The sequence below is a fragment of the Sarcophilus harrisii genome, chromosome 3 (genome assembly GCF_902635505.1).
Source record: "Sarcophilus harrisii chromosome 3, mSarHar1.11, whole genome shotgun sequence".
Classification (NCBI taxonomy): domain Eukaryota; kingdom Metazoa; phylum Chordata; class Mammalia; order Dasyuromorphia; family Dasyuridae; genus Sarcophilus; species Sarcophilus harrisii.
In genome coordinates, this window is record NC_045428.1 from 424957154 (window position 1) to 424978002 (window position 20849).

General features: G+C 34.2%; 1 protein-coding gene across 6 annotated transcripts in view; it reads left to right on the plus strand.

Moving 5' to 3' along the window:
• CACNB4 (calcium voltage-gated channel auxiliary subunit beta 4) overlaps positions 1-20849 on the plus strand; it is a 321025-nt gene that overhangs the window by 281907 nt on the left and 18269 nt on the right. For all 6 annotated transcript variants that reach the window (XM_031960676.1, XM_031960677.1, XM_031960680.1 and 3 more), the window contains 3 exons: positions 1690-1799; positions 4531-4682; positions 7853-7948. In XM_031960676.1, coding sequence (XP_031816536.1) covers positions 1690-1799; positions 4531-4682; positions 7853-7948 — 358 coding nt within the window. The remainder of the gene's footprint in view (positions 1-1689; positions 1800-4530; positions 4683-7852; positions 7949-20849) is intronic.

Sequence of the window (20849 nt, forward strand, 5' to 3'; positions counted from 1 at the left end):
ATGATTCCCTTGCATACACTTTACATTGACCACGTTAGTCATTATCCCTCACATGTCTTGTGCTTTCCCAGGTGCATGCCTTCTCCATTCCTGTTAAAATTTTTAATGATATTAATGGTTAGAAAGTAGGATCTATGAAAAAGAAGTTGTAATTTTGTAGCCAGAAATCAACCAACTATTTTCCTTCAACTCTGAAACTATATGAAAAAAGAAAGATTATTTATTTTAGAGATCCATTGCTAATCAGGAAGAATATTTTGAGAGAATCCTTAAACATTAAAATTTTCTATCAATCAGACCATAAAAGAAAGGAGAATTGAAATTTTTTGTTTGGATATCAGAGGACCTGATGATAGGATGGCATATACAGTGAAGTAGGAGATGGATCAGAAAGCATCAGAAAATATAGTTATCATAGAATGTGAAATTAATTATGAAAAATCCTTTGAGGGAAAGTCTTGGCCTAAATTGTAGGTAGTAGAAATTGCTAAAGCTGGAGATCAGAGAGAGGACTCACTTTAAAATAGTTTTGACTTGTAAGACTGATGCAAGGGTGGAATTTTGATAATCACTTTGTTAAGAGGGAATTTGTGAAGACCTTGATAAAGAAGAACTGCTTTCTGATTATGGCTTCCAATCCTCTTCACTGTTTTATATTCCATTTGGTTTATCATTTTATATTGGGCTAACACAGCTGGCTGAGTTGTATGTTACCAGTTAATAAAAAGAGAAAACAGACATACTTTAATAAGAATTAGACAAAAGAGCAATGTTGCTGAAGGTTTCTCTAGAGTGATGTAGCAAAAATATGTGTTGCTGAAGAAATAAATAATTCATTGACTAGAATGTAGCTAGATTGAACAAAGTAAGGTTGAAAAAATTCAATTATTCATTCCTTCTCCAAAGTCAAAGAAGCAACTGGTCATCAAGATTCTCTTACTTAGTATGATGGCTTGTTATCTTAGAAAATAATCAAACATCTAATTGAAGTAGTATGATTTTAATATTAAATCATTGATAAATGATTAATGGACTGTCCCCAAATTCCATAAACCAAACTTTCTTTTGTTACTACTTTAGAAGTGTTCAGCATTAAATTAGTATATAAAGTTTGTAAATAATGATATTATTGTAGTTGTTGGTGGAGCTGTATTTTGTAGAAATTTGGAGAAATGTCACAGAATATATTTGGGGGGGAGGAAAGATGTTATATTAATACAATTGAATTTCTTGCTAGTACTATACTCATTACTAAAGAGGAAATTGGAGAAGTTAATATTCGATCTTGGAGGCAGGAAGCCTCATACTTAATAGCAGTGTGAATCTGGGCAAAGTGTATAAAGCTGTGTGCCCCAAATTACAGAAGAGTTGTGATATGCTTAGTGGAGGAAATTTCTATTCTGAGAAGATAGAATTATATAAAATAAACAATAATGGAGAGCTGTATTTTTACTTTAATACACATCTTTGTTATTCAATTAAAGGGTTCCCTCCGTTCTGTCCTGCTTTCTCTTTTTAAGTAAAGCCCAGCACCTATTAAATAATATATTTTTTTTCTTTTTGGTATTTACTATACTGTGCCTGGGCTATATATAATGTGTCAAGTGCTTGCTGAGTATTATGGTTCAAAATCACCTACAGCCTAGCCAAGTTTTGACTCATTATTCTGTTCTATGTTCCTGTTAATAGGATATCCATTACGAGAGTGACAGCTGACATTTCTCTTGCTAAGAGGTCTGTCCTAAATAATCCCAGCAAGAGGGCAATAATCGAGCGGTCAAACACACGATCCAGCTTAGGTAAGATGTTCAAATGTTCTGTATTTCTCCAATATGAGTTTCTAGATCAGAATGGCACATACTGATTTTGTGAATGTCTTTTCCAAGTCACACGCTATTCAAATCATTGAACTATACATAATGCCAGCATCTGAAAGGAGAGACAGTTGAGTTGCAGGATATAGACCCAGTCAATTAGTTAATTAGTAGCCTAGTGGGAAGGGCCCTTGAGTGAGTTCAAATTTTAGAACCATTTAAGAGGATCCACAGGAAGTCTCACATCTCTTAGTCTTGCTCTGTGTCCCATTTTTCCTAACTTTTCAATAAAATTAATGATACCTATCTGATACTTAACTTACAAACAGGTAGGAAATAAAATGAAGTGTGAAGTTCTGTTAAATCCTTGAAAGAAAGGCTAGATAATAAAGTATTCTTGGTATTGCTACTACTTTTAAATATGTGTGTATGTGTTTTGGTTCAAACTTATCATTTGTTCAATAGTGACTCCCTCCATTAATGCAAATTGTAGCTGATTAGTAATTTATAGTTTTAGTTTATATTTATGTAAATATAAATTGATTACTATAATCTATAAATTATAGTAATCTATAGTTTATAGAGTCATCTGAGACATTGAGAGCTTATGTGATTTGCCCAGCGTCACAAAACCACTAAGATACATCGTCAAATAGACAGTTTGAGGATATTGGAATGGATACTCAGTATAATATACTTACTTTTGTGTTTATCACATTGCTTATGAGAGAAGGTATAGTAGCCATGACACAGTAGATGGGTTTTTGGAGTTTCAGAATTTTTTTTGGTTCAATTGCGTAACTTTTCATGACACCAATTAGAATTTTTTTTTTTTTTTTTTTTTTGGCAAATATATTGGAGTGATTTGCCATTTCCTTCTCCAGCTTATTTTATAGATGAGAAAACTGAAATAAACCAGGGGTAGGTGGCTTGCTCAGGGTCAGCTAGTCAGTGTCTGAGACCAGATTTGAACTCTGTCTTCCTAATTACAGATCTGATGCTCCATCCACTGTGCAATCTCACTGTTTTGGAGTCAAGAATACTTGAGTTAAAATTCTCCCTCAAATGCTTGCTAGTTGTGTGACAATTGAGGTCCAAATCTAGGACCCCATTCATACTACATCACATTTTCCCCCCATAAGAACACAAAATTGATGTTCGCCACGCATATGAATTACATAAGCAAATCTGGTTCCAGAATTGTCAAACAGTATTTCATCTCTAAAATAATACTTTCAGTTGGGCATGGTGGTACATGTTTATTCTATCTGCTACTAAGGATTAAGGCTGCTGATCTTTCAAGCTCTGGAATATGTGGTTAAAGTGGGCTAAAGCTGAGTGGGTGCCCACACTAAGTCCAGCATTATTATGGCGATGGAGACCATCAGGCTATCCAGGGAACCATCAAGACTGCTACAAAACTCTCTGGCTGATCAGCAGTGGAATTAGGTCCAAATGTGATCACTGCATTTCCATGCTGGGCAAAATAAGGAGGAGGACGGAAAGGGAAAAAAAGGAAAAAAAAAGTTGTTTTGGTATCAGATCAACTTGTTTGTGTATGCTGGATATTTTATACAAAGATACTATCAGTTTGGTACTTCTGTTTTGGGGATTTGGGACGAGGTGAGGAGTAGAATTATTAGGTCACATTTGGAGCTAAACATTCTGAAAATATAATACCCAGTTACCTATAGTTTAAATATAACCCATTCATTTGAAGTGTAAAACATTGTGCCAGATGCTATGGGAAATGAAAAGATTAATAATAATAAATAACATTCATAAAGAACTTTGTTTTGCAAAATTGATTTATAAATATGATCTCATGTGATCTTCATAACAACCTTGAGATAAATTCTATTATTACTGTCATTTTTCAGATGAGGAAACTGAGACCAATAGAGGCTAAGTGACTTGCCTAGATTCACATAGCTAGTGTGACTGTAGCAAGACTAAACCTCAAGTCTTCTTGACTGGAGTCAGGTCCTGCACTCTTTTTACTGTATCAGCTAGATTAATAAAACAGAGTCTAATTTCTCAGAGAGCTTATTCTTTAGAGAGGGTAAAAGAAATTTACACAAATACAATACAAGGTAGAATGGGGCAAGTGCAAAATGGAAATAGAAAATTATCAGCAAAATTTTTATATTTCAGATAAAGTCATATTGTCTTTACTGTTTTTGAGAAATATCAATCAGTAAACATGTATTAAGCTCTTGCTATGTACCAGGAACTGTGCTGGAGATAGGTAAAAGACAGTCCCTGTCCTCAAGGAGTTTACAATCTAAACATTCAGATTGTTTAGCAATGCTTTCATTATAGATCTGTTATTTGAAAAATAACTAGGTTTTTTATTTGACTGGATTTGAAAATATAGATTTAAAGGTAGAAATAACCTTAGAGATCATTTAATCCAATCGCCTCTAATTTATAGACTTAAAAAACTAAGTTTTAGAGAAGTGTAAGGATTTGAATCCTGATCCCTTATTGCTAATCTGGTGTTCCTCCTGTACCATGTTGTCATTATTTACATACTGTTTCCTTTCATGATGATTAAGCTTGTTGAATGAGCTATAAAATAATGGACAGATAGAAAAAGTGTAAAATATCCTAGCATGTATTGTTGCCAGACTGACTAGTTGACAACAGTTTTACTGAAAGTAAGAATTAAAAAATGGGAATGGCTTTAACCTGTTGTTTCTATTTCTCTTCTTAGCTGAAGTACAAAGTGAAATTGAAAGAATCTTTGAGTTGGCAAGATCCTTGCAACTTGTTGTCCTTGATGCAGATACTATCAACCATCCAGCACAACTTATAAAGACTTCTTTAGCACCAATTATTGTCCATGTAAAAGTTTCATCCCCAAAGGTAATTAGGTCATTTCTTTATCAAGGACAAAGATTTATTGCTGAAAGTCTATAAACATCTTTTAAAATATTTTTTAAAACTTTATTTCACAATAATTGGAGTTCTTTGCAATCTAATGTTTTTTTATGCATTGAAAAACATTATTCTGAAAAGGGGTAAATAGATTTAATTTACCAGACTGCCAGGATGTGGGTGGGGGAGATGATACACAAAAGTTTAAAAACTAATAATCTAAGAGAAAAGGATTTTTCTTTGAAAATAATTCCTTCCCAGAATTTCTTATGGGCAAAAAGGATTAAGTATTTTCCCAGACACACTTAATGATTATATTGAAAACCCACTGAATGTGTAAATTTTAGATATTTAGGGATATCAGTAAAACCATGGTATCCGTCCTAGGTAAATAATCTATATCAAAATATTATGGACAGATGAATGGATAGATGGATGGATGGATAGACAGAGACACATAGATATTAGATAAATGAATGATGGGTAAATAACATGTATATCCAAATATAGATATGTCCATATGTACACAGCAGTTACCAAAAAGACCTTGGAAGGAGTGGGTGGCTCCAAGATATTGTTCAGCTCTTCAAAAATCTTCCTTTGACCTACATTCACTCTGCAAATGATGGAATACATTAAGTGAGTGAATCTGTACTTCACAATTCAATAAAATCAAGGAAAATATAGTGTTTGACCAATTTTTCAAGTTTTCAGTTTTAATGCTGAGCAGGATCATAGTATATACACTATTATATTGCTACGTATTTAGATGGCCACTAAAATATTAGCAAGAGATAGGAAAATCTTAGAGTCAAAAATGTATATCTTTTGGATTAATGTTCCTTCTCCTTAAAAAAAAAAAAAAAAAAAAAAAAAAAAAAGATGGTACTGTTTTTAAAAAAAATGAGACATTCTTTATTCTTGTGTAAAACTTATAAGTATAGATCATTAGACTTCTGGAAAGGACAATTTGAGAGATAACTATTCCAGTAGGTATTTACGATTACCTGATGTGTTCCAATATGACAGTTTAAACTATACTGATTCAAGTCAGGAAATAACCAACAGTCACATTTAGAATTTTATTATGCTCAGGTGAACATAGTAAGACTGAATTTTAAAGTCATTGTCCTATACAGGTTATATGTACATGTTTAAATATCTATCTCAGCATGTAAACTCTTACTTAATTTAAGGGTCACACTGGCACACTTGTGATTTGAGTCTCTATTCAGAGAAAGTCTTTAACTATCTCCAATACAAAAGGAAACAAAAATATGAAGTTATATATTTTTAAAATAACTATAGTAACCTAAGGAAGAGGAAATTTAACATTTGAAGGAATGCTAAATCATACATTATTGTAGCACTCTTTCACCTGATTAAAAAATGAAAAATGTTTATTATTAGTCCCATATGGCATGTAGGCCCCTTCTTTTGACTTCTCATTGGGTAAATATCCATAGATAACATTTTTAAATTTCTAAAAACATCTTCCAATTTTAATTCTTCCCATGTTGCTACATCTTGCATAATATAGACTTTTTATATCAAGTAATATCCTGTCTCTTTTTTAACATCCTCAGCTCATGGCTCAGAAGACTTAGCCTGTATCTGCATAGATTTTCTGTCTCTAATACCACCTCCAACACCTAGTGGTTTCATCCGTTTGGCAATAAGCACTAGGTGGAAAGCTAGTAATTATATTCCCACACTTCTCAATCTTTATTCTTTTAATAAGAGATGGATTTAAATGATAGACAAGAAAACAGATTTGAATATATGCATCTACTTTTAAAAGTTTCCATGTTCTTAGCTATAGTTCATATTGCAAACATATAGTTTTTCTTTTATTATTATTATTTTTTATTAATAGCTTTTTATTTACAAGTTATATGCATGGATAATTTTACAGCATTGACAATTGTCAAACCTTTTGTTCCAATTTTTCCCCTCCTTCTCCCCACCCCCTCCCCTAGATGGCAGGATGACCAATACAAAACATATAGTCTTTCAACATGTATACCATAAAAATGCATATATTTTAACTCAAGGGGGGAAAAAAATCACTCTACTTAGCTGCCAAAGAATTGTAAAATTCAAATGAAACATATAGAAATAAAGGATAAATTTTTTTTAAAAGAAAAAATATTCCTTAGCCAAAGAGATCCAGGATTTTTTAATAGTGAACCATATGTTCTAAAATCCATACCTATAGTGGCTACATGATTTGGGTCTTCCCTTCATCCTCAATTACTAATTATTTCAAGTATATTTGCATAATACCTTATGATAATCAGCTGACAAAATGGTGGTAATGGTGAGCAAGTGGTTAGGCTTTATAGGCTTATGACTTTGTCTATAACTCCTAATTGGATAAACAATTTAATTGCTAAAAACTCAGGCTACATTTGACTCAGGGTTCACATGTCAAAGACCTAAACTCCTATCCTTTATTCAGTCTAGTTTCCTTTTTGAGTTAGCAAAAGTAGAATCCCATCCAAGATTTCTTAAAAAAAAAAAAAAATTGTTCATGTGTGATGAACTACAAACAAATAAGCAGTACTGATGGAATGAGTTGAGCTCTGTACACAAGATGCCAAGTTTCCTAGAATCATTTCATTGAGACCCCAACTGGGATATCTTTCAAATTTCAACAACACTTAATCCCTCTTAAAGAATGTCATCACCTTACAAGTTTCCTATTACCTGGATCAAAATCTATTTGTCTTGTGTAAATTTACAGTCACAACAGAGCTATATTGGAATATTTCAATAAGTATCAGTGATAAGAGAAACAAATATGTTCCTTGATAATTGCCTGGTATAAAGAAAGCCATTAAAAATGTCGCACAATTGAAAAAAATTTAATGTGCATGTTGTCTGAACATATGTTTGCTTCCCAAATACTCTTTCACCCTTACAAAGTACCCTCAAAAATGAAAGAATTTAAGCAGGGAATATAGGCTTCAGAACACTTTAAGAATCAGATGCAATATAAACCAGAAGTTTCTCAAAACAGAAAATATTGTACCTCATTTCTTACATATTATTTCATTTTCTGTCATATTTGAAGTCAAAGCAACAAGATCCGATTCTGTTTTTATTTTTGACAAACGTCTCCATGATGACTCAAGATTTGTGTGTTTTTCTACCAGGTTTTGCAACGGCTGATTAAGTCTAGAGGAAAGTCCCAAAGTAAACACTTAAATGTCCAATTGGTGGCAGCTGATAAACTTGCACAATGTCCCCCTGTAAGTACAATTTTGTTTAAATTATTCTTAACTGCTACATGGCATGCTGTTTCACATTTGGGATATTTTTCTGTGGACTACATTGGTTTTTTTTTTTTTTTTAATCTATTAGCCTGGTGGGTAGCCATAATACACATGGACACAAGTTAATCGTTTATTGGTTGCTCTGTTTGTTATCTCATTTACATTCAGGCATCTCTGTCTGTGGTGAATTAATAATAGCATGCAATGGGCTTGGAGTCACATGTTATCCCTGTTGACTTCCTTGCCTTGAGTACTTTTTGTTAACTTTTAAAGAAATCCCTTGATTCCAGAAGAGAAATATGTATTAAAAAAAAAAAAAAAAAAAAGCAAAACTTTCTTTTAACTCTCCTGCCGGACAAAATGTTGGCAGGTATGAAAGACTATGGGAAAAAAATGTAGGAAGACAGAGTTCAATAGAGCAAAAGGGAGTCCTGTGGGTATCAGTTACATTGAATCAGATCCTTGTGACTCCAGAACCACATGGTTACAAAGTTTGTTAAAAAATATATATATATATATATTATTTTGGAAAGAGCTGAGCATATTAGGAAGACCTAACCTGATCCCATGCCATGTACTCTCAGTCCTAGCAAGCTAATGCCTCCTGCCTATTTGCCAACTTCTTTGTACCTCAGCTCCTCTAAACTTCAAAAGAGAATGATAAACCTATTGATACACTTAGATGGCCAAATAGCTTTCACAGAAACACATATCTCCTTTTCCTAGGTAATCCTATGCAACACTACTTTCTTTTCCTTTCCCCAATCTTTCCCTATGTCATCCAAATCCAAGAAGAGTTCAGAAAATACCTGGTTTAGATAAGTGGTGTGAGAACCATTTTAATTTTTTCTCAATAGTACTTTATTTTTCTAAATACATGTAAAGATAATTTTCAGCATTCACTTCTGTAAAATTTTGTGTTCCAAATTTTTCCTTCCTTTCTCTTTCCCTAAGACAGCAAGCAATCTGATACAGATTAAACATGTACAATCCTACTAAACATATTTTCATATTTGTCATGTGTGAGAAAAATTTAAAAAAACACAAAAAAGGAAAAGCAAACAGACAAACAAAAAAGGGTGAAAATACTATGCTTCAATCCACATTAATATCCGTTGTTTCCTTTCTGGATGTGGATGGCATTTTCTAACCCAAGTCTATTGGAATTGTCTTGGATCACTATACTGCTAAGAAGAACCAAGTTGATTATCATAGTTGATAATCATATAATCTCTCCATTTCTTTGTACAGGTTTTCCTAGATCTGCTTATTTCATTCAGCATCAGTTCTTTTCAGGCTTTTCAGAAATCAGCCTACTCATCATTTCATATAGAATAATAATACTTAAATGCCATAATTTATTCAGCCATTTAATTTCTGAATTCTTTGCTGCCACACAAAGAAATGCTGCAAACATTTTCGCACATGTGTCTCCTTTTCCCTCTTTTATGATTTCTTTGGGATATAGACCCAGAAATGACACTGTTGGATCAAAGGGTATGCATAGTTTTATAGCCTTTTGTGAATAGAGAACTATTTTTTAGATCAACATTTCAATGTGACTCTTTTGTTCTAGTTATTAGACCCCCAGACAAAACTCATGATGTGGCACATACTGACCACTGTAACCTCCAATTCCCAAACCCTTCAGTTCGATGCAGACTCTCTCCCTTGCACTAACCACTCTCTCTTCTTCTCCCCATTTAACAACTCTATAGTGTCTTCTCTTGAATGCTTAGTCTCCTTGCCATATTACTATATACCCAACCAAGCCTCAGCTTTTTTTTTCACTATCCTTTGCCTTTGCTCCTACTTATGGACTACTAAGTGAAGATAGAGAAAATCATGTAACCCTTCTAATTCATCCACAACAAATTTATGTTACACAGTCTTAACTGGGCCCTCACTGCTGCTAGGCAACATTATAGTTCCTTTATTAACTTGCCATCCCATTCTCTACAGTGACTTTTCCAACTATTTTCATCCTTCTCTAAACTTTCCATGGCTTCCTCTCCTCCATCTTCTTGTCTGAGAACTTTTCTACATATTTTACAGAAAAAATTGGGCCACTTGCTATAAAGTCCCTCTTCTCTCTGCTTTGTCTCCTATTACTCAGATGCCTTCTGCCACTATCTCCTGCTTCAAGTTCAATCTTGACTTCAAGTTGCTTTTAATTTGTAGGAATATAAAGACATATATAAAATAAGTAATATTCAGAAAAGACCTAAATGAAACTTAATCAAATCAGGTATCGAAAATTCTAGAATTGCTTAGTAAGGGGATAATTAGTGAACATCTAGTAAAGGAAGCAGAAATTACAAAAGGCCAGCATGGCTTCACCAAGAATAGGTTATGTCAGACATCACATTTCCTTGTTGGGCAGTGTTGCTAGACTGATAGATCAAGGTCATATTGTAGATAAAATATGCCTATATTTTGGCAGAACATTTGATAAAACTCTTCATGCTTTTCTTATGAGAATGATAGAGAGATTTAGGTTAAATAATGGTACAAATGGATAGTTTAGGAGTTTGTCTTAACTTGGAAGGTTTTAAGCAGAGTACCTTGGGTATCTGATAATAATAATAATAATTTTAAAAATCTTTTTTCCCCATAGAGTTGTAGATTTTTTGGGGGGATATAAGGAACTCCTTTATGATGAAATTGCTTCTACCAATACAGATTACCAAATGATGTATAACTTAGAATCATAAAGAGTTGCCTCCAGTGTCACTGATAGATTAAATAATTTGTCCAGATTCAAAAGTAGATATCCAAAGCAGGACCTGAATCTATGTCTTTCTGACTTCCCAGGGCAGCTTTCTATTCACTTCACCATGTTGCCTCTCCTGGTTTTTTATTTTTTGTAATGGTATGGATAAAGGAATAGATGTCATGTTTGTAAATTTGCAGATGACACAAAGTCCAATTCTTATCCACCAACAAAAGAGTAGCTGTAAATATTTTTGTACAAATAAGTCCCTTTCCCTTTTGTGGATGTCTTTGGGATATAGACCTAGCAGTATTATTGCTTATTAAAGGGTATGTACAGCTTTATAGCCCATTGGGCATAGTTCCAAATTGTTCCCCAGAGTGGTTGAATCAGTTCACAACTCTACCAATAGAGCATTATTGTCGCAGTTTTCCCACAGCCGACATCATCCCTTTATGTCATATTAGCCACTCTAGTGGATGTGAGGTGATACCCGAATTATTTTAATTTGCATTTATCTGATCAATAGTGATTTAGAGCATTTTTTCATATGCTTTGATTTGTCTAAAAACTACCTGTTCATATTTTTTGACTATTTGTCAAGTTGTACTTTTATGAATTTGTATCAATTTTCTATATATTTGAGATACGAAACCTTTATCAGAGATAATTATGACCTATTTTCAAAGTTTGCCACATGTTAGGATCTGGAAATACTGGTCCTATTGTTTATAGGACTAATCCTTAGTAATTTGAGCAATCACATCCATCCAACTCAGCCACAGATATATAAACATAACATAAGAGCCCTCAAATAATTCATGGGTCAACAATAAAGTCATATAAACTCATTGTATAAGATTTTCTCTTTTTAATTTTTGAAAATTATTTTCAGTTCAAAATTCTCTTTCTCCATCACCCATTACAGATATGAAATCATGCAAAACTTTCACACATTAACTATGTCATAGGAGAAAAAAGCAAGAAAAATAAATGAAGAAAAAGAATAAATGTTAACCTGCATTCAGAGTATATCAGTTCTCTCCCTGGAAGACTTTTTTTGTCATGACAGAGTAGGTTGATTATCATTACAATAATTCTATTATTGTGTACAATGTTCTCCTAGTTATGTTCACTTCACTTTGTATCAGTTCATGTAGATGTAATGCTGGAGAAACTGAGGCAAGACAAAGATTGGTTTTTAATCTTTTAATTGTAGAGAGTTTTAGACAAGCTGAGTTTGGGGCTAGCTGCCTGTATGGGACTCTTGTCCAAAGCATTTAGCAGCAAGCAATCTAATATAAATTAAACATGTGCAATTCTTCTAAACATATTTCTACATTTTCATGCTGCGTAAGAACAATCAGATCAAAAGGGGGAAAAATGAGAAAGAAAAACACAAGCAAGGAAACAACAACAAAAAGGGTGAAAATACTATGGTGTGATCTACAGCTAGGGAGAATTATCCCAGCAAGGATTGAGATAAGACACTTAGAATTTTATGACTCAATTCTATGTCTAGGCTTCTTTTCAGACTCAATTCTCTCAGTCCTAATGGCAAGAAAAAGGCAGGGGTGGGTGGGTGGTGGGTGGAGGGGGGTGGTTGTTCCTCTTGATGAATTTTTCATCATTTTTTTCTAATTCTAGAAAGTAATTCTTTGTTAGTTTTGTTGTTATGGAGCTGAATAATTAATTTAGATAATATTGACATTTTTATTATATTGGCTGGGCCTACCCATGAGCTATTAATATTTCTCCATGTAGTTAAATCTCTTTATTTGTGTTAAGGATGTTTTGTAACTGTATTCGTATAATTCTTGATTATGTCTTGGCAGGTAGACTCCCGATTATTATGCCATCTGCACTTATTTTAAATGCAATTTCTATTTCTATCTCTTTCTGTTGAATTTTGTTGGTAATACAGAAAAATGTTGATGATTTATGTGGGTTTATTTTATATCCTGCAAATTTGCCAAAGTTGTTAATTGTTTCAATTAGTTTTCAGTTTATTTTCTAGGGTTTCTCAGTACATTATATTGTCTGCAAAAAAAGAAAAAAAAAGTGATAGTTTTGTTTTCTCCTTGACTATTCTTACTCCTTCAATTTTTTCTTGCCTAATAAAGTAATAACTAACAATAGTTAGTATGATATTGAAAAATAATGGCAATAATAGATTTCCTTGCTTCACTTTGATTTAATTGGAAAGGCTTTTAGTTTATTCCCTTTGTAGATAATGCTGGTTCTCAGTTTTCGATTAATGTAACACTAAAAGAAATAATTAACATGATTGAAATTAGTATATGCCTACAACAGACGTTTCAATGGTAAATTCAAGGATAAATGGAAGAATAAAATATGTATCCATGACTATACCTGTTATTTTAACTGGTCCTGATGAGGTTTAGGTTTTGGGGTTGCCTTTAGTAAGGATCCAAATGATAAGGTCTAGATTTAGAGAACCAAAATGAAATTAGGGTTTCTGGTGGTCAGGGAGTTAAATAAGGTCTAGTGGCAGGTTTGGGGTTCAGGGAACCAAATGGAGAGATTTGGCTCCACTACATCCTCTTGGGTTTCAGTGCAAGGATAGGGAGTTTGGGGGAACTTCCTTCTGGTGGAGCAGAGATTCTCTGTAAAGGAATTTACAAACCCAAAAAACCTAGATTGGTAAAAGTATTATTTTAGGGATTGGGAAGTAAGGTTAGAAATCCTGACAGTGAGGCATAAGGTCTCATTAGGGAGATAGGTGAGGATAAAGAGAGGATAACACTGGAAGAGAATAGTATTCCAGTGGGCAGAGGTTTCCTTGTCATGGCATAGCCTAGCATGGCATAGCATGGCACATTTAGAACTTTTGCAAAGAGAGGATTTTAGTTTGGCTCGTTTAGTATAGGAGCTTTGACTACCAGCTAAAGAGGACTAGTGGTTGACATTCTACAAGCTGGGTTTCAGCTTGGTCTGGAATTTGAATAGAATTCAATGACTTTCAGGACTGAACCGAACCCACCTAGATAACAAGAATGAAACTGCTTGTCCCTCGGGCAGGGTCCCTCACTGAGGCAGAGTTGAAAGAGATTTTTTCCTTCAAGGAGTTTACAAATTTTGGGGTCCCTTCTTCATTCCCTCAATGGCATAAATCTACTGGGGGAAGGAGGGTTATTTTTTACATATTTGGTATCCCTTACAATCATCAGAAAAGTATAGTGTAAATTTCTTTTAGGTAAGCACTGTCTTTTTTGTATTTATGTCCCCAACACTTAGCACAATTCCTGGCATATAGTTGATGTTTAATAAACATTTATTGACTGACTTTTAAATATTTTAGTGCATTTCATATTAAGAAATCTAGTAACTAAACAGTTGTGATTAAGGTACAACTTAGTATGTCTAGATTAATTGTAACTAGGCACAATATGGATTTTTCATGATCCAGGCAATCCAGAGAGCTGGTTTAGCACTTTTCCGTACATGGAGAAAATTGGAGAAGTGTCACAATGGGCAGCATCAATGCTGTGGGGGCTGATACTCTATAATCTTTCTAGAAAGCAAACTCTTTTCAGGTGGTAAACCAGCTATCCTAGTAAGATCATTATCATAGATCATGTCATATATTTAAACCTGGAAGAAAGCCAGAAGAGGTCCAGCCTCTTCATTTTGTGGATAAGGAAAATAAGGCATAAAGAAGTTAAATGACTTAAAGAAGGTCACAAAGATAGTGTCAAAGGTAGATCTGGAGAGATTTCTGGTAAAAAATTTTGTATGGAAAAGTGATTCAGAGTTTGGAGATCCAAATATATCTTGGATAAATGATTTAGTAATAAAAATCTAAATCATTGGGCAACATTATTAAAACATGTTAGATAACATGAATGATGTTACAGGTAACATGCAATAATGTAAATTGATGTCTATGATAAGATTAGATTCTGCCTTTTAATTCTGACACACATAACTTGAAGCCACAAAAAGGACTATAATAAAAAACTGTCTCTAATTTAGTACAAAGTACCAATTTTCATTATTTTCAAATGGTTTCTGATCTTGATATCATTTGGACTTCTTTAGAAAGAACTGAGACTGATTTAACTGACCACTGCATGTCTCTCTGCAAAGCCAGCAAATTGAGTTGACAGGATAGAGAGCTGCTACTAGTGCTTAGAACAGTAACTTTAAAAATTAACTTTTTAAAATAAAAGTTAGGCTCTGTTGAAAAACTACCTAGATAGAGTAGAAAACATAGTAGAATCAAAGGACCAAGATCTGAACCCTTGTCTATTATCTAGTACCTATTGTTTAACCCCTCTGAGCTTCTGTTCTTCATCTCCAAAATAAGGAGATGGCCTATGAAGTCCCTTCCAGGTATCAAGCTATGATCCTATGTCAGAGTTGGAAGGAGCCTTAGAGACTTGCATCTAACTTATTCATTTTGCAAATGATATGATGAAAGTTGCTTAATGTCACAGAGCACATTTTTACTGGCAGAATGAGAACTTTAAAACCCTGGCCTAATGATAGCCAGGCTACCCAGACAAAAATAGTATTGGAACAAAGACTGTATTTCACAGGGAAAAGATGGTTGAATCAAGCCTAAACCATTGTAAGGATGTTTGTGCTAGAATAGAATCATCTACAATTGATCTTAGATTCTTGGATTGTTCTATCCAAAATAAGAACTACTGTCCTTGTTTTTTTGACTCATACGAGAGAAGACTCGTGTCCAACCTTTGTTTCAGACATAGCCTGAATTTATCTATGAAATCTATAAGCTTGCAAATTTAAAAATTTTTAAATTTGACATTTGATTTCACCAGATAAATTCAAGTATTGTAATTTTTTTGTGTCCTCTCCACCTCCAATTGGAAGTTTAAATTAGAATAGAAAAGGAAAAAAGCTTAAAGTCAAATGATTTAGGTACCCTAATGATGAAAGCTCTGGATAAATAAATAGAAAAATAAATGAATATATAAAAGAAAAGTAATCACTTAATATAACAATGATGACTTTTGCTACCAAAAACCGACTCCATACCTCCATGGAAAACTGTATAGTTTTCCATGTAAAAAGACATATAATGATAAAAATCCACCCTTTTTTATGTAAAACTAAAGTGTCTTATAACACTCTAACAAGCATTACATTAACTGTAGTAGTATGTGATCTTTTCTCTGTCATCCTTTCACCCCATTGCAGTAGAGATTTAGATTTGTTGTGGCTTAAATATAAGCCCTCTAAGGTTCATGATAGTTCCCAATATGCTAGTTCATGTTGCTCCCTTATTAAAAATTTTCCATTGACCTGTGCCATTAATAAAGAATGAAAGTGAGTAATTTTATCTTTATACTTAAAATATCTGACACTTTCAGAAGCAATTGTTTCTGACCCACTTAATGTACATAGATTCACTATGCTGCAAAACCTGTGAATTGGAAATTGAGCAATTCCAGATGCAACTATCATGTGTACTTAATTGAGACATAGAGATTCCAAAATCTCAGAGGTTTTGGAAAAAGGACCTGAATTTCTAAGAGTATTAATGGTAACTGGAGGTTAATGGTCCATAGTTCCTAGTTATTGGTTTGCTGTATACATCTTCTTTTTTTTTTTAATAACCTTTTATTGACAGTACATATGCATGGGTAACTTCTGTTCCCACTTTTCCCTTCCCTCCCTTCACCCCCTCTCCTAGATGGCAGGCTCTCTTATACATGTAAATATGTTATACTACATTCTAGATACAATATATGTGTGCAAAATGGAACAGTTCTCTTGTTGCACAGGAAGAATTGGATTCAGAAGGTAAAAATTACCTGAGAAGAAAAACAAAAAAGCAAACAGTTCACACTCATTTCCCAATGTTCCTTCTCTGCGTGTAGCTGATTCTGTCCATCATTGACCAACTGGAACTGAATTAGATCTTCTCTTTATCGAAGATATCCACTTTCATCAGAATACATCCTCATACAGAATTGTTGTTGAAGTGTGTATACATTTTCTTTATGTTTTGGAGGAGTGGTAGGAGACCAGTTTTAGAGATAGAAAGAAATAGGAGGAACATACAAAAAAAAAATCAACTAAAGGATCAAAAGGAGGCGGGTAGCTGTCCCCCTAACATAGAAGGAATGGTTTTCTGTCACAACAGGGAGGAAAAATGAAGTGGCCAGATATGATAGAGGAAGGATAACAGAACTGAGACAATTGTCAATATGTAGCAACCTTGATCTGAAGCACTTAGATATAGCTGAGCTTTTCTATATTCATTTATTTATTGACTTTATTTAGTTATTGGTCAGTCATTTTTCAGTCATGTCTGACTCTTCATGATTCCCTTTGGAGTTTTCTTGACTAAGATACTAGTCTTGCCATTTCCTTCTTCAGTTCATTTTACAGATGAGGAAACTGAAAAACAGGGGTAAGTGAGCCCAGGGTCAAATGCTTAGTAAGTATCTGAATCTGAATTTGAACTCAGAAAGAGGAGTTTTTTTGACTTCTGGCCTGACAATGCACCACCTAACTGCCAATTTTTATTTAGACTAGTAAAAAATTCCTTTCAAAAATTCCTTTCATTTTATTGTGTCTCAAAAGATTAAGCATGTAACAATTGAATGAGCGATGAATTTACAGTCAAAAGACTTAGGTTCAAATCTCAGGCTTGTCACTCTGTCTGACTTTGGGCTTCACTGTAGAATGAGGTTTCTAACATCCCTATAAAATGTTATTACTGAGAATTGGCAGTCATATATATCTATTATCCTCTCCTCCTCTGACTTTATCACTATCAATGTTCACCTCCCTTCCCCCCAATCTCTCACCTCACTCATGGACTATAATAGTAGATATAGAATTAGTTTTCTACCTCAATCAAGTTTCTCCCCATTGTAGGCCATCTTCCACTTACCTGTCAATGTGATCTTCCAAAAGTATAAAACTGCTGATACCACTTTCCCCTACCCCATTAAGTAGACTTCACTCATTATTATCTTCAGGGTCAAATATAAAATCTGTTTGGTTTTCACAGTTCCCATAACCTGGCCCTGTCCTGCCTTTCCAATCCTCTTCTACATTGCTTCTGTTTTTATATTCTGCAATCTAGTGATACTGTGTAATAGGCTGAAACTCTTGAGTTGTTGCACTGAGATCCCAAGCACTTGAGGTTAATTAGCAATTGGACAATACTCTATTAATATCTGCCTGGAGAAAGAATGGCCCCGCCCACTCTCTGTGCAAGTTTGATGTGTTGTATAGGAGATTGCGTAGAAGATTTGGTGGGTGGAGTGTGAGAGCCAGAGGCACGGCTGGCCAGATTAGTGTTGCTATTGCTCTCATTTCATATCGCCATTCTCCTTCACCTCTGCAAAGAATAAAGATCAAGGATTTTCCCTTATTCTGACTCCGGTTGATTTTAATATACTCTGGGTGCTAAACGTGGTCATCACAATACTGGCTTCCTTGTAGTTCCTTGTTGTACATAATAATCCATATCCCAACTCTGGATAGTATCACTGACTGTCCCTTATACTTGAAATTTTATCCTTCTCATTTGCCTCCCACTCTTCCTAGCTTCTTTCAAATTCTAGCTAAATTTCTACCTTTTGCAAGAAGCCTTTCTTGATCTTCCTGAATGCTAATTCATTCTCTCCAATTTATCCTTTATACATCTGGTTTATACATAGTCTATTAGACTATAACCTCCTCAAGAGCAGAAATAACCTTTCTTTTTCATTTCTTTTCATTCCTGGCAAAAATACAGTGTCTAACACTGTATTTGTCTTATTGACTTGATTTAAGGTGGAAGAGGTACTTAGAAGAAAGTTTATAACCCCTTAGAGCATATGGCTCCTTAGAGTGGTGATGGTGGAAAACAAAACAATTTTCTTCCTGGCAACCTAAAAATTGACATAGCTGTTCCACTTTTCTACTTCTGGGAAGTGGTATTATGTCTCTGACCTATGAAGGGTTAAGAATTAAGCAGATATTTCGATTACAGTTTATCACTTAATAAAAACCCATTGCAAAGTGTTTTTATTTATTTTAATTATTTTTGTACAGTGTCCTAATATTTAAAACCAAAATAATTTCTTAAAAACCTGTTGAAGCCAGAGAGTGACTCAGGCATATCTTTTTTTCCCCTTTATTTATGATATTTGATTTTTAAATTTATCCTAGTTTTCAATTAGTTTTCATTTTATATAAATTCTTATAATACAAATTCAATTTTACATAAAGAATTCTGAAAGAAATATGTATTAAAAAAAAAAACTTAGCTACAGTAATTTTTCTGTATAGCTACATCTGCTCTTCAGCTCAGCATTTTGTGGCCTCCCCGACTCCCCCACCAAAAACAAAAACAAAAAACCCACAACCCTTTAAAGAAATAATAAAAGAAAGCCCAATCACCACAAGAAAATAGAACAGAAGCAGAGAGACCAGCCCTCTGTGCTGCAAGGGAAGACTATCTCCCCACTTCACCACCTGCCCTGCATCCCTGAATATCTAGCCCTTGTGTCTTTCTGCTCAGTGAGCCTGCCCCTGTCCCCTACCACTCTTGTCAGATTCCTCCTCCTGTTCCAGCCACCACATATTCCAGAATGATGTACCATCCCCCTCTCCCTCCTTAATCAAAGTTGTCAGAGAAATTTGCATTATGTAAAAATCACTTCACATAGAGGTTTGAAAAGCAGTGTTTAAAAAAAAAAAAAAAACCCTAGGATGGACTTTTGGACCAGTAATCCTTCATCTGGAAGGAGACTGGGAAGTGGCCCAGGGGTGATGGGAGGGTTGGGGGAAACTGATGGAATACCGAGGTAAGAGACCAGACAGACAAACATTTGCATGTGTATGCACGCACGCACACACACACACACACACACACACACATACACACAGAGTAAATAAACAAAGCCTGATGATTATAGAAAGGAAGACTATAAAACTTAACCAGAAAAGGAGACAAGACTCATTGATGGGTGACCAATAGCAGCAGGAAGAAGAAAGATGGAGAATTTTTAAGGAGACAAAGCAGTCTAATTACGTAAAGAAAGATGTTTTGATCTGACTGCTCTGTATTCCAGTTGTTCATTTGGGACATAATCACCTTTGCTGGCCTGTACCAATAGCTCCTATTCCATTAATAGAAGTTTAAGAGAGTTATGTATAGAATATAAACCACAATAGAGTAACAATGTTGCTCATTTGGGAAGTATCTTGAGAGCAAGCATCTCAGTTACAAAAGGAACAATATTATTTTGTTCTGGTCCCTTTGCTTTTCAGTTGCCTGAAACTGTCAGAATTATTTATACATAATTTTTTTGTTTTGTTTTTTGGTTGTTGATGAGAATTCTTTCTCCATCCAAATCCTACTGTGGGCTCTCACATGTTTGCAGCAGACATGACCTGACTTAGGTAGTTACACTAGCTAGGTTTGTATCATATTTTGAAGTATTAAAAAGAGTATACTAAAGAGTTGATCAGTTGAGATTAAATAACATAAATTGATAGTGAATCCAGTTGACTTGATCTTGTAGCATCTCAGGGGTATGTGAGTAGGAAGAAGGTGAATGGGTGGGTTCGGGACTAATGGATAGATTGCTGGCAAAGTATGATAGGTGATAGAACAATGGAGAGATTCAAGTATAAATGCTACTCTTATGTTTGAATTGGTAAGCCATATTGTCAAGACTATGAAGAAAGGAAATTAAGGTTAGAGAAAAAAATGATTTATTGAAAGAACAGGGAGGGTGGGGGCCATCTTTAGGAGAAGTAAAAAAATAGGGAAAAAGCAAAGTATTGGAGGTTTGGGCCAAAGATAGAAAATTTCATTTTTGAATCATAGAAGTGGAACAATAGAGATAACAATAAGATGAAATGTATAATCCCTGTGTATGGATAAAGTTGAGGGAAGATGGAGGTCATAGGTGTTTAGGAAGTTGATGATTTAGGAAATAAAAATATCCAAGGAGACATTGATATACTTATTGAAATTCCCAAATATGAAGAAGACATATGAAGTGAGGTATTGAACTTTGTAAAATAGAAGGAAGATGACTTTTAGTCCAGGAGGGAAGCATGACAAGGATTTAGACGGCTGATAAAGATAGGAGAAAATGTAAAAGATAGAGAGGTTGTTAAATGGGATATGGTAGTCAAGATAAGAAACAGAGACTGTGCCTG